At 52.8% G+C, this 14,232-nt stretch overlaps 1 protein-coding gene across 1 annotated transcript in view; it reads right to left on the bottom strand.

Moving 5' to 3' along the window:
* The window catches only part of LOC111148641 (coiled-coil domain containing 88C), a 125,584-nt gene that overhangs the window by 57,559 nt on the left and 53,793 nt on the right, over positions 1-14,232 (bottom strand). The window contains exons 5-8 of the mRNA XM_022505391.1: positions 3,862-3,920; positions 3,100-3,183; positions 510-650; positions 52-236 (exon numbers count right to left, since the gene is read on the bottom strand). Coding sequence (XP_022361099.1) covers positions 52-236; positions 510-650; positions 3,100-3,183; positions 3,862-3,920 — 469 coding nt within the window. The remainder of the gene's footprint in view (positions 1-51; positions 237-509; positions 651-3,099; positions 3,184-3,861; positions 3,921-14,232) is intronic.

The raw sequence follows: 14,232 nt of genomic DNA, 5'->3' as shown, positions 1-14,232 counted from the left end.
CGAGCCCCCACACGACAGCAGAAGGGCAGCCCGGGGTCACTGGAGACTCACAGTTCCTGCCTGACACGGCGCAGCCTGGCCTTGGTGTCGGCCAGCTCCACGGCCAGGTGCTGCTTGTCCTCGCTGGAGAGGCTGCTGGTGGGGCTGGGGGTGGACTCGGTGCTGGACGACTTGAGCGGGCTGGGTGGCTGCTGCGCCTGCAGGTAGTCCCGCTCCTGGGTCAGGTCCACGATCAACTGTGGCGGGGGGGCAGGGGGAAGCAGTCTCACCAGTGCAGCCCACACGGTGCCCGTGCCCCCGCTCCCAACGAGGCCACACACATCAGAAGACAAGGAGTAAAACCCCCGCTGGGAGCCAGACACCCCGAGAGAGGGAGGCAGGAGAAAGGGGGTAGGAGTTTTAAGAGACAAAATATTCAGTGGGAAGACCAGGAGCATATGAATGGAGGAGTCCCCCTTGACCAGCTCGGCATTTCTAGAACCTTCTCCCACTGGTGTCAGGGGACGCACCTCTGTGCATTCGTCTCGTTCATCGATGAGCCTCCTGAGATGAAACACCATGTTCCTCGAGAGGGCCTCCAGCTCCTCTGGGGCCACGTCCGGGAGCTCCAGCCACTGCAGGTCAAACACATTCTCCTGGTTGTGGGTCACCTGTGGGCACAGGGGGAGGCGCTGCGGAGGCCGGCCAGGAGCATCCACCTCCGGCTGGCTGACTTGCCCCACCGACACCAGCAGCCCTTCATGGACAAGCCCTCTGCTGTGGGAACGGGGCCGTGTAAGGAAGTGCCAGCTCCCCTCAGCAAGTCACTCCCGTTTTCAACACCGCCTGAAATGAGGACCCGGGGGTTGGCTTTAATGCCAAAAAGCACTCCTCCAGTATGGTATTTCCCTAAAGAGTCCTCTGACGCTGTTCCCGGAGCACTGCCAGCTTCCAACACAAGGCAGGGAAGCCTCAGGGGCTCCAAGGGGGAGGAGAGGGACTGTGTGTTACTACTTCCAACCCAATGGGAATACACCAAATGTTAAATCAAACTCTTCTGCCAGAATGTTGGGCACACGACAATTTTATTTGGGGGCAGGAAACAGGTCTGAATCAATTTAAAGCAATCTTCAGGTAAAACTGTATCTTAGCCCCAAAGGTCATGTGAGATCTTCCCCTTTCCGACAGGTGTGAGCGGAGGCCCACGGCTACGTCTGTACTGGGCTGCCTCTCCGTGGCTTCTGCCAGCCTGACTTCTCACCTCCTCCCCTTCCAGACCTGCCAAGGGTGCACAAGCCCCCTGTTTTGAGTACCTGATGTTTCAGTTTGGGAAGAGAAGTAATCTCGGACACAGGTCTCAACAGGAAAATAAAAAATCAGGGCTATCCACTCAGTGAGGCACACCAAAATCATTCTTAAATTTTTAGAGCCGTGCAAAGAGACAGAAAATAGTTAAACAAAAATGAAAGGCAGAGGGGCGCCTGGATGGCTCAGTCGGTTTAGTGTCTGCCTTTGGCTCAGGTCACGATCCCAGGGTCCTGGGATCGAGTCCTACACTGCGCTCCCTGCTAAGCTTCTCCATCTCCTGCTCCCCCTGCTTATGCTTTCTCTCTCTCAGATAAATAAAATCTTAAAAAAAGAAAGAAAGAAAGAAAGAAAGAAAGAAAGAGTCCTTTAGTTTCTCAAAAGGCACCGCCTTTCTTACCTCTCCTCACCTTACAAAGGAAAAACAGATTCAGCTGATCATGAAGGATCAGGAGAAATCTCAGCCCGTGGTCCAGGGCAGTCTCAGGACGAGGAGTAGAGGCTGAGTGCTAGGCCTACCCCAAGCCAAGGCTAGGGAAAGGCCTCTGAGGAAGGAGCACAGGGGCTCAACCCTGGGAATACATCAGTCGCCCAAGAAGCTTTTAAAGGCTGGTGCCCATCCTCCCCCAGTTCTGCACACCTGGACATCTAAGCAGCACCCAGCCAATCATGAAGGCCAGGCCCCTCCACCAGCCTGAGAGAGATACAGGACTCCTTTCTGGCTACATCCCTTCTACCTCTCTAATATCCCGCTGTCTGAGCAGGAAAGGCAGCAAGTGGAAAGGACCAGTGAGTCTCAAGGACCCAGGTCCCGGAATAAACGCTATTTTCCAAACACACAGACGCGCAAGGAAAATTAAAGAGCAGAATCATTCTGAGGCTCACCATCGCTCAGCCCGATATGGGGGCTGAGGATATCCGCCACATTACTGCCTTTCCCTGACGGACCCTCCCTGTGGCGAGCTGCCTCCATCTCCTGCTTCCAATCCTGGCTCAGAACTCACCAGCCCCATGCACCATGCCCTGCGCAGCTGTGGGAGCCCCTAAGCCCAGGAGCTGCGGTCCCTCGTGCTGGCACGGGGAGCTCTGCCCCCAGGTGCCCCTGCCGGTTATCCACCTGCTCCTATGGGCTCCCGCTGTGTCTTTTCTGTGTCTTTGCCGCAGGCTGAACTGTATCTCCAGATGTGATTAAAGCATACAGTGATCCTTCTGGAGACAGGGTGGGGTGGTGGTTGGGGGAAGAATCAGGTGGGCTCTTGCCTTTCCAGTGAAACCACGTCCACCTAAGGGCAATGGTGGAGGGGCTGCTCTCGGGGCAGAGCCCTCCCGACCCAGGAGGCCTGGTCTCCTTACAGCCCCCTGGGACTTGCTGGGTTTTACCTCCCCAAGTGGGGGCGGCTTGTTTCTCTGCCGTGTCACCAACAGAGCCGGAGAATCTCTCTATAAAGATCTACCATTCGAAGGAGGGTGACATTTGCCAGAAGACATCCCCAGGGTCTGTAAATCAAATTCTGAGCCTAAACCACTTGACAGCTCTTAAAAATAGTCTGAGTCCATATTAGGCAAGAAGAAGAGGCAAAAGAAGACTTGATTGAGGGTTTAAAAAAATTTTTTTTTCTTATTTTTATCCCGTTTTAGCTTGCCGATGGTTACGTTTCCAAATAGAATCAATGTGTCTGCGGCGTCTGCATCTTATTAGTGGCAAGATCATTAACAGGTGATCTACTTGGTAAGCTTTTCGCCAGTGGAGCGTGCTCCGGTCCGGGTGGCCACAGGAGCAGTCTATAGCCACGCCCCCCAGAGCCACACACCTACCTCCTGTATATGAGCCACGATCCCAGCTTGGGTCTCAATGTCCAACTGTTTGATTCTTTCGATAAATTCCTCTTTCCTCTCACACTGTGGAGGGTTACAGGCATTAAAGGAAGCATCGTTCGAGGGCGACCTAGGGCCACCCCACCGCCTAAAAGTACGGTTTCAGACCAAACTGGCCAGCTACCCAAGCCTTCTCCTGGCTTTCTCCTTCACAACCAAGCAAGCTCCTGTCCACCCACCAGCCCTCCCACGGAGGTTTCCCTAGAAGTTGTCAGACGACCCGCATCAGACCTACAGCAGAATCACCTGGGGGGTGATTTTGAAAAAGCTCATCCCAGACTGACAACACCAGGTCAGGTGGGGGGGTGGGGATGCCAAAATCTGTAATTTAAATCAGCTCTCCAGGGGGATTCTTAAACAATCAAAGAACAAGAACACCGGGTCTTGACCAGAAGCTGGCCAACTTCATCTGTAAAGGGCCAGATGTTTAAAAAAAAAAAAAAAAAAAAAGCTGGCCACAAGCCAACGTGGCCACAGGCTCTAGTTTACTGATGCTCCTCTAGATCTCTGGATGCTTCGATACTGGCAACAGTGTGCTAACAGCATCCTGGCCCACGGGTCCCCACCTGCTGTCTGGCCCATGGTGCCTTGTACCAGACACAGTGGCCACCGCGCTCTCAGGAACCCTAAAACTCCTCCCTCAGGAACCCCAGCCCAAGACGGCTGAGAAGTGGACCTCCCCGTCCCTGGCCCAGTCCTTACCTGGACGGCACACCCCAGCACCAGCAGCAGCAGCTTCTTGATTTCTTCCATGCTCTTCCCTAAACCAAAGAACAACACATCTAGTAAAGCTCAACTGTTCGTGAAGTTTCACCGGGGATCTCTGTCTGCTGCAGGGGGGAGGGAGGGGAAACCCAGCTAGGAAAACGGTAGTCTTTCTGCCCAGTGATATTCATCTAGGTCAACATACTCCCACCTGTTTTCTTCATATGGGTGATTTTTTTTTTTTTTTAACAAATGAAAATTCCGTCCGTAGCTATCTGTGGCCCTTTTCCATTCCGATAACATAAATATCCTCTCATGATAATGAATGAACCGCATAACCAGCAGCTCTTTTTCGTGTGTGGGAAGCAAAGCACAGGGGAGAGAGTACTCCCCACAGGAAATACAGAGTCCTCCAAAATAAGGCTGCATGGAACTCCACCTTTCCATCATGCAGAATGTCAGACAAGGGAGCGCAGCTGCAAAACCCCCCACTCCATCCCCCCCACCTCACAGAATCAACAGTTTACCCATCGGTTCTACACCCCTCCCCCACGTCCTCTGTATCAGTGTGTGGCTGGAGTATTCTAGAGCAAATCCCAAATATATACGTGTCATTTTTTTTTTACGGTTTTATTCATTTGCGAGAGAGAGAGGAAGAGAGTGAGTGAGCACAAGTGGGGAGAGGGGCAGAGGGAAAGGGATAAGCAGGCTCCCAGCTGAGCAGAGAGCCTGACGCAGGGCTCGATCCCAGGACCCTGAGATCACAACCCAAGCTGAAGGCAGACGCTTAATCAATCGACTGAGCCCCCTAGGCGCCCCTGTATGCATCATTTGTGATGGTCTCATGTTGACTTTGTACAAAGGCCAAACACTTAATCAATCCCCTTCAAGGGTTCAAGTCTTCGGTATTTTGATGTGAACACTGCTACAGAGAACACCTCGTGGCTAAGTATGCGCGTCCCTCCTTCCTTCTTTAATAAATTGCCCCGCAGAAAGGCTTTGCCATTCTACTTTCTCACGACCCCAAAACAGCCAGTCCCAATACCCCATTCTCCCATGCCTCTGTCCTTCCAGTCCGCCTCCATTTTGCCAAAACACTCTTATTTCGCCGTTTCGCACTGTGTCTCTCCGATTAAGGGTTGAGGCCGCACACACCCTCCTCGGCCGGCCTAATTGATTTTGATCACGTAAATAAAGAGAGTCAGATACTGGGCTCCACACCGGCTCCGTCACCCAGAGAGGTGTGGCTCCAACCAGCCGAACTCTGTCTCGCAGCCTTGGTCTCCGTATCTACGAAACCGTCTCTCCACTTGTCTCTCCACTTTCCGATGCCATGAGCTGGGTGACGTGCAAGTTTGCTGCCAGGTGAAAAATTCCAGGGGGCTCTCCCTTTCTTATCATGTCCTGTTCTACTGCGGGGAGAGGCGACAAGCCACCAATAGCTCGGTTTTCTTGACAGACTTACCAGCACCCACTCACTCTGGGCAAAAACGGCCCAACATATCCCCAGGAACCGCTGGGACAAGCAAACCCAGCCAGAGCCCCAGGAATTAGTGTCATGGTTCGTTTCCAGTCCCTGGGTGTAACCTGTGTGGAGTGATGTGTGATCTTGTCCTAATATTTCTCCCGAGAAGCAGCTCAACATGGCTTTTCCCGAGATCACGGCTGAGTCTCAGGTATGGGGGCTGGGCATTCGCTGAACCAAAGCCACACCCCCCCCCCCCGTTATCACCTTCCAGGTGGGCAGGACGGGTTGGGGGACTGGGGCTCGGGGACCCCTGAGAGCACTCAGATCCACAGTCCTAAGAATATGCTTAAGGTCTGGTACTGCACGTGCGGGGAGACGGTCAAGCCCTTCTCTTTGCTGATAAAATACAGAACTTCATCAATGTCTGAAATGGAAAAAAATTCAGACTAAAGCCTTTTGTTACCTGGAGACCTTTTCCTTGGCCCCAGAGGTCCTAATCCACGGACATAAATAAATGCAAGACCACAATGACTAAGTTCTGCCTTAAACCTGAGCTGATGATCAATCACGGTTTTAGTCTGGATGACAAGGAAATGCCCACGGGAATATTCAGAGCCTACAGTCGGTCTCACCAAAATCTTTCCCTGGCCACAGTGCTGTATCCAGCCCACATGCGTGCTCTCACCTCTGGCCCCTCGGTCAGTCCCCGGACACCTGACAAGTGCCTCTCATAAGTCTTATGGTGGATCTAACAGGTGCGGGACCCCCCCCCCCAACCCGCCAAGCTGTTGCCAGTGATGATTCACCTTGCATAGGCCACACACCTGGTGTGTAACCAGCAGGGAGCGGACACGCAGGAGGAAAGCATTTGGAAGATCTCAGATCGGCCCAGACGGAAGTCAGAGTTCACAAGGCAAATCTCTACCTGCTCTGTTCACAGGAAAGGCCCCAAAGGTCCTAATTATATCACACTCTAGAATAATTTAAGCAACTCCAATGATCCACATTCCCAGCTCGCAACGGATAAAAACGGCAAACTGACCACGGGAACAAGTCCTGGGCAGGCCCACTGCCAGCAGCAGAGGCACCAGCTGCAGGGAAGAGCCCAGAAACCCCGTGTGCGTGTACACAAAGGGCTCAGCCCACATTCTGCTGCTCGGTGGGAGAACAAAGGGTTCTGTTCCCTCAGCACCCAGCAGCCACACACAATGACAACCGTGAGTCACTCACTCGCTCATACCCATTAGAAAAGTACGGAATTCCTGTTCGCTATGTCTTAGAACAGAGTTGGGGCAGAGGTTTTAAAGGGAGAGAGTGTCTTTGAAAAAATTTTCACGGAAAAAAAAATTATTTAAAGTGAACTTTCTGGCCATGAACGGGGTCCTAGGGAAATTACCTCTGCCCTCACTCATTTTTTTAAAGATTTTATTTATTTGAGAGAGAAAGAGAGAGAGACCACGTGCACAGAGTGAGAGGGAGAAGCAGACTCCCCGCCGAGCAGGGAGCCCGGGGCAGGGCTCCATCCCAGGACCCTGGGATCACGACCTGAGCCAGAGGCAGATGCTTAACCGACGGGGCCACCCGGGCGCCCACCTCTGCCCTCACTGAAATGAGGCTGTGCTGTGTGTGCTCGGTCTCACCAGGCGAAGTGAGTACAAACATTTGCTTACAACAGATGCACCCTGTGATTTTCACCCCGTACATAGATTCCTATGCAATTTAAAAAATAAATATATTTTAAAAAACACAAGATTCCTCGTTTCTCCTGGGAAGCTGCTGCCCAATTTCTCAAGATTTCAACAGTAAGGCAAACTACTGCTATTTTCATAAATCTGCCCGATCAGGGTTTTGAATAGTTTCAAAACATACCAGAAGACTCTGTACTGGGTCCCTGCCAGCGAGACTGGCTCAGGGACAGAGTTACGCAGGCAAAGAAGAAATAGACCTACCGACAACACCCTCCCAAGCACCTCCTACGTGCCAGGGGCCCGCTGAGCTCAGGAGCGCAGACTGAGACCTCCAGCAATTCTAAAAAGCCAACAAGCGCTGTGGAAACCCCGAGGAAGGACATCTAGCTTGCAGTGAGGCTCAGGCAAGGCTTCCTCAAGGAAGTGACCTCTGAGCTGCGACCCAAGGATGAGAAGCAATGTGGGAGGCAGGTGAACCAGAGCTTTTCAGGCACGGGACCAGCACATGCAAGGCCTGGAGGAAAGGGAACAGAGCGTGTGTCAAATTATAAATGCTTCGTGGTTAAGCTCACTAGGGTGGTTTTTCGGAGTGAGAAATGGGGGCAGGGCACGAAGCGATGTGGACTTCTGTACTGAGTGAGTCATAAGCAACCAAGGAGTGGGGGGAGGGCTGAAAACCTCCGACAGCCTCTGCATCTACTCGCAACCCCAGGGGGAATCCCATGACGGCCTGAGCTGATGGCTGAGTCTAAGAAAAACCTTAGTTACTTTACTACCTGCTTCCTGAAGCCTTGACACAGAGAAACTCACAGCGGCCTTTCTTCACAGAGCTGGAATGCATCTGCTGATCGAAACCACGTATAAAGCTACAGATGTGTGTGGTAATCAGCTTCCAAAACAGAAGAGAAGCTATCTGACATTGCACGTGGGGTGAGGGTGGGCTTGGGGATAGGAGGATGGTTGGACAATTAAAGTACATGAACATGGGGCACCTGGGTGGCTCAGTGGGTTAAGCCTCTGCCTTCAGCTCAGGTCATGATCTCAGGGTCCTGGAATCAAGCTCCGCATTGGGCTCTCTGCTCAGCAGGGAGCCTGCTTCCTCCTCTCTCTCTGCCTGCCCCTCTGCCTACTTGTGATTTTTCTTTGTGTCAAATAAATAAGATCTTAAAAAAAAAAAAAGTACATGAACTTCTGAAACGTGGCAGCTGGGTTAGATCTGGGTTGGAAAATCCCCTCTCTCATCTTGCGTCCATGGTACACATCATCTCACCGGCTTCTTACGGAACCTGAAATGAGGCCTCAGAATCCTCCTGAACAGAGCACACGACAGCCACTGTCGATCAATGGAAGCTGACACATGAAACAAAACCCGTCCCCCGTGCCCAGTACACAATCTCAAGAGTCCTTTTTGGCTCTACTCGGATTTGCTAAGAGGCAGCCACTTCCTAGTCTCTGGATACGGAAAATAAAGCTTATTGTCTATAAATGATCACTGAGCTATGAAGGTGGGGATTTGGGCAAGGGGGCACCAAGGCCCCTCTTAGATGGAGCTCCTCCAACCCCCAGCTGCACACCCTCTGCCTGGCTGCGGCTGGAAGACAGCGATTACCTTTAAGACCAGAGAAAGGTAGCAACAGAGAGTCCCCTCCATCTCGCTAACTCCACTCTCCACAACCACAGAGGCCCAAGATCTGCAAACGGCCACCAAGGCTGAGGGTTTAACCCTCACAGGCTGGAAAATGGACACATTCAAGTTAATTCTGTCTCCCCACGTGCCCGTCATGCCTACAGACCATGTCTGCCTTTGCACAGAACACACGGTCATTGGACTGAACCCCCAGAGGACAGTAGTCTCTCCATCTTACAAACAAGAACGGGTTTAGACAAGCGGGGTCCCGAACTCAGATCTGGTTCCAGATTGGCCACTGCTTGCTTTGCTCCAACTCCCTACCACCCCTGTCATTACCGATGGTCCCAGTTCCTTTCAGAGCAAGGCTCTATCTAGTTGAGCATCTGATCCCAGTGTGCTAGTGGGCGGGTAGTTAACCAGCGCCTGCAGACTAGACCAGTCACCTGAGCAGCTCACTTGGAACCCCTGGCAGAAGGACCCAGAGAACAGGCTCGCCTTCCTTCCCTGCCGCAATGGAGGCCTCACATACACACGAACATACTTTTCCTTAATACTTCCTCACGCTGCTCTCCTCTGCCTTATGGGCTTGAGTCAATCACCAACTATGCTCTTCCCAGTTTCTTATTTTAAAAACGGCCATTTCCTGAGGATGATCATGGGCCTGTTTTGTTGATTTGAAACTAGCCCTGCACTGAGCATGACCAATGTACGTGTCTCCTCAGTGGAGACACCCGGGACTCACCCACACGGGCACAGCTCTGCGGGCTCTCCTGGGGTTCCATTTATATAAAAAACAGCTGTTTATTACTATTTTAACAGTCAGGGTCACCTTCCCCGGGCATTGCTGGAAAACAGTATGAAGGGCGATTTCCTAGCAGGTGGGCCCATGGGGACCCTCCATGTACCTGTCCGGGTCTGTGCGGGCTGAGGCAGGCACCCCCCACACACCTGCTACCTCCCTGTCTGAAGCGTGAACCCTGTGAAACCTTTACCTAGCTTTCTCATACCCAGAACGCGGCCCCCACCAGGCATTACCATAACCCCTTTAATTATTAAGTAAATGGTCATCACAGGTGGGCTCTGGCAGGCACAGAGTCACATGTCTGTGCGAAATGGGGCAGAGGCCTCCCAAGCGCACAGTGACCAGCGGCCCCCACATCCCAGTGTCTGTCCACTGCCCACAGCAAGCCTGCCCCCACCCCTTGGGCCCCCCCCGCACCACCACGTGGGCAAAAAGAGGCCTCTGACGGGAGGCAGCTGCTCCCAGATGACAAAGAACACCCAAAACAGTCCCACCATGCCCCTCGGATGGCATCACCAACAAAAAGGACCCCCCCCCACCCGCCCTCGACCGCCACCGCACCCAGCCTTCCCCGTGCCCAGCAGGAGAGAGCTACTTCTCCCGAGCAGCCAGCCACAGAAGACCAGAAAAAGCAGAATCGACCACCAGAATTCAGCCGGAGACCCAGCGTCTGCGTGGGCAGGAGAGGACAGGAGGCAGGATCCTTCCCGACCACAAGACAAAAGACTCAAAGCCCAAATTCTCTCAGGGACCATAAAGACCTTTCACAAATAACATCTTGTCCCTCCTCGGCGGATGGCCACGGTCACAGGGCACAGTCCCGCTGGAAGCCATGGTGTGGTGATCGCAGCCAGGGGAGCCGTCTCTGTGTACAGCCCATCGCTAAGAAGTTTGCTAAACAAAGGCTGGTCTCCAGGCCGATCCCACGGGCTGTTCCGAAGGCCAGCCTTTGGCCGTGCTGGAACGCTTGCCTGGGCCTGGTGTTAGCAAAGCTCCTCACGTTCCTGGAGGAGCCAAGAGCTAGCTTGTCGATGAAGGGCCCAGCAACCCCCCACGTTCTAGATGGGACTGAAAAACTCATTTCTGAATCCAGCCAGCAGCACAGAAGCCAAGGGGCACGATGTGGCCTCGCCATGCGAAATAGGGTTTGGGAGATTTTCTGAGCCTATTCCCTCAAGGAGGGGACGGGGAGCATAAACAGAATCAGACAGCTGCAAGGTTGGTTTTCCTTTTTGTTCGCTTACTTCTTCCCTCTTCATTTCAAGGACCTGAGGTTTTTATAATAAAACCAGAAATAAAAATATATGCATACAAGACAAATCAGACTCAGGGAGAAATTGAAAAAAAAAAAAAAAAAAGTATGGAGAAAGAACCCAAGAATGTCTCATTAACCTCCAACGGTGGATGATTGCCACCATGTCCCTTGCCAAGCAGGACAGGGGGGAGAGTAGGACTGCAGGAAGATGGCAGGGGAGGGAAGCCAGCCCTTGTGGTCTTTAAGACAATAGTTCGTGGGGACAAGAAGACTGTTCATAATAATCCAGACTCTGGGCCCTCTTTCCTGGCTGCCATGGGCACACTAGCCCCGCACAATCTCCCTGTTTACCACTGAAACACGGAGCAGCACAGTGTGGACCACGAGGGAAGGCTTCCATGGGATCTGAAAAGTACTTCCAAAATGCCCTTGACAGGAGAGCAAGCAAACACTGTTAAATTCTGGAAGTCTCAGGGAGCTCCGTTTTCCTCTGGCCTTTGAATGTGTGTCAGCTGTGTCCCAAGTATGATGCCCTTCATTGGGAGTCCAACATAATTCTTCCCCCTCAAGCTCCTCCATCCCAGGACACCTTCCTTTCTGATGCTCTGCCAAACACCTCCTCCAGGAAGTCTTCCCGACCTGCCTAGGCAGAGCTTATTATCTGCTCTGCACTCTTTGGAAAGTACACTTGCATCACTTCTCATCCTGGAATAGATCTAATAGTTACCAATGCTGTCTTCCTCCTGTCCTTTCCCTAACAAAGACTGGGAGCTTCTTGAGCACAGATAGCCTGCTTGGTTCCGGGGCCCCTGGACCCACCGGGAGAGGGTGGGCATTGACACAAAAGCTGGAGGAGAGGGACAGGCTGAGCTTCTCTGTGGGGGCTCTGGCTGAAGGGTAGGTAGCCTTCGCAGAAAAGGAAAGGTATAGGGTCATTCTCATCTACTATGTGGGAGGTGAGTGGGGGGGTGCGGATTGGAAAGTGGCCCTCTGGTTTCCTCAGCCAGAGCAGCAATCAGAATGGAGGCCTGCATGGGCTGGGAGGAAGGACATTCACAGGATCTGTGGGCTCAGAACACTCTGACGCCTCATGGTGCTTTCTGTGTCTCTAGAAGCCGTTTTAGGACCCCCAGTGCATGGAGAAAACCGAAGAACAAGGGCAAGCACACTGAATAGGGATAAATGGAAGGCCCCAGACTCTCCTCCAAAGCTCCAGCCATGTTCTCAGGCAGCATGCTGTAGGCTCTGGGGTCAGCCCTCCCAGGGCCCCAGGATCTCACCGGGTATCTGCACCAGGCAGAACGAGGAGGGTGGCTGGCACTTCGGCCTGCCCACATACGCATCCCCTGCAGAACTCACAGTGACAGATAACGTCCCTCTTCCATGGGATCCTCACGCTGTGTGCCTCTGAATGCCTTCCCTCTCCTCTCTGGGCTGGGTTTCTGCACCTCAGTGGCTCCCTCCCTCCCGTTCTGCATGTCTGAGGTGGGATCAGCCATGTACAAGTCAGAATACCACAGCTGCACTTGGATACAAACCTGGCAAGAAGAGCCATGCTCTCTCCCAGCACGACTGTTGAATGACTCAGCGGAGAAATTAATTTGCTAACACCACCCTGGCTTCCCATCAGGCGAATCTAGTTTTTGTGTGTGGCACGGTGACAGGTCTGGCTGCTGAGAAAACGGGGCCTGAAGGGACGGGGAAGCTGGTCTAGGTCTGGTCCAGAACCTTCCCTTGCTTTACGGACAAAGCGGACATCCAGAAAAGACTCTGGTAAATCACGCCAGTGTACTTAATGGACGCGCAGCTGGCAAGACTGGGGCGAGGGCAGTTTCCAGGGCCTCACCTCGGGCCTTGCAGAGCCGCACACACGGGCTTGGGCAGAGAGCAGCTCTCACGAGACCCTGACCACGGACACCTGACCTTCGCATCTGGGAGAGCTTGTGTTTAACCCTCCTCAGGAGCACTCGCTTGAAGGAACAGGAAAGTGGGGACAGGAGAGAGGATGAAGATGGGTCTCCAGCCGTCGTCATTTACTGAGCACCTATGTGCCAGGCACTGCTCTAGACATCTGGAACATAGTGGCAACAATAGAAAAATAAAAAACCCAAGGATCTTGCCCTCATGAGAGATTACATCGTGTGTGTGTGCACACGCGCGTGCATGTATGTGTGTGTGTAGCGGGGGGTTGATAAACAATGCAACAGTCATGAAAAATAAATGATCAAGTATACCGGAGAGTGATAAATACTGTGAGAAAGGGAGGGCAGAGCAGGATGAGGGGATGGGATCCCAGAGGCCGAGGGGCTGAAGTCACAGGTAGCCCCTGAGCCAAGACCCATGCGTGCCTGGGAAAAGGGAGCCGGGTGGTGGAACGGGCCAGCGTGTGTGGGTCCTAGCACCAGGAGGGAGGGGGCAGTAAAGTAACACAATCTGACTCACAGGGCAGAGGACAGACAGCAGGGAGCAAGGACAGGGATGACAGGTGGGCAGAAGGCTACTCTGGTGTGTAGCCAGGTGAAAGTCAGGGGTGCCTGGAACCGGGGTGGCAGTGAGGCAGGGAGAGGGAAGAAGAGCTCAGGTGTTTGGAAGGTAGAGCCGAGGCATCAGCCTGATGTGTGGGTGAGAGAGGAGAGCAGGATTTGGCCAACCAGAAGCAGAACACACGACACCCTACAAGACCCAGCCCTGAGAGCCCCCAGCACAAGGCTTTCCCACCAACAGCTGTCATATAAAAGTGAGCAAGGGGCTCAGAGCAGGGTCCTGTGAGACCCCAGGCCAGGCTCTAAGACGTGGGGTCCACTGTAATGAGGCACTAGACAGACGCCTCCCAAGGGACTGATATCCAGTTGAGAGACCGCTGTAAAACCAAAAACCGACAGAGAGAAAACCCAGAGAGGCCATCAAGGTACAAAAGAGACAAGAGAGAAAGAGGATTTGGGGTCAGGCAGGGACAGACACTGAGGAGAGATTTTTTTTCAAAGATTTTATTTATTTATTTGACAGAGAGAGATCATAAGTAGGCAGAGAGGCAGGCAGAGAGAGAGAGAGGGAAGCAGGCTCCCTGCCGAGCAGAGAGCCCGATGCGGGACTTGATCCCAGGACCCTAAGATCATGATCTGAGCCGAAGGCAGAGGCTTAACCCATTGAGCCACCCAGGCGCCCCTGAGGAGAGATTTAAAAAGCAATTTAAAGTATATGAAGTTCTTCCTCACATTCATGGAGCTGTCCCTGAATCCCACCCAAGGCAGAAAAAAAAAAAAAAGAGAACATCCTTTTGTTCAATGGGTGTGGCAGGTTCTATACAGAGAAAAAATCTCTTAATAGTAGGAATTATGACATCTTCCTTCCCTAGGTCGGAGGTTGGGGGCAAATGCTTGGTGTCTCGGGATGGGTGTGTGTGTGTGTGTGTGTGTGTGTGTGTCTGACTAGACACTTTGCTGGGCTCTGTCCCGCCCCTAGCACCGGGCTCCACTGAGGTGCATTTGCCAAAAGAAAAAAAAAGAAAAAAAAAAAAGAAAAAAA

Source organism: Enhydra lutris, unplaced genomic scaffold, assembly GCF_002288905.1.
Source record: "Enhydra lutris kenyoni isolate GAN:26980312 unplaced genomic scaffold, ASM228890v2 scaffoldscaffold20, whole genome shotgun sequence".
In the NCBI taxonomy this organism is placed as follows: Eukaryota; Metazoa; Chordata; class Mammalia; order Carnivora; family Mustelidae; genus Enhydra; species Enhydra lutris.
This window is presented reverse-complemented; position numbering and strand designations above follow the sequence as displayed.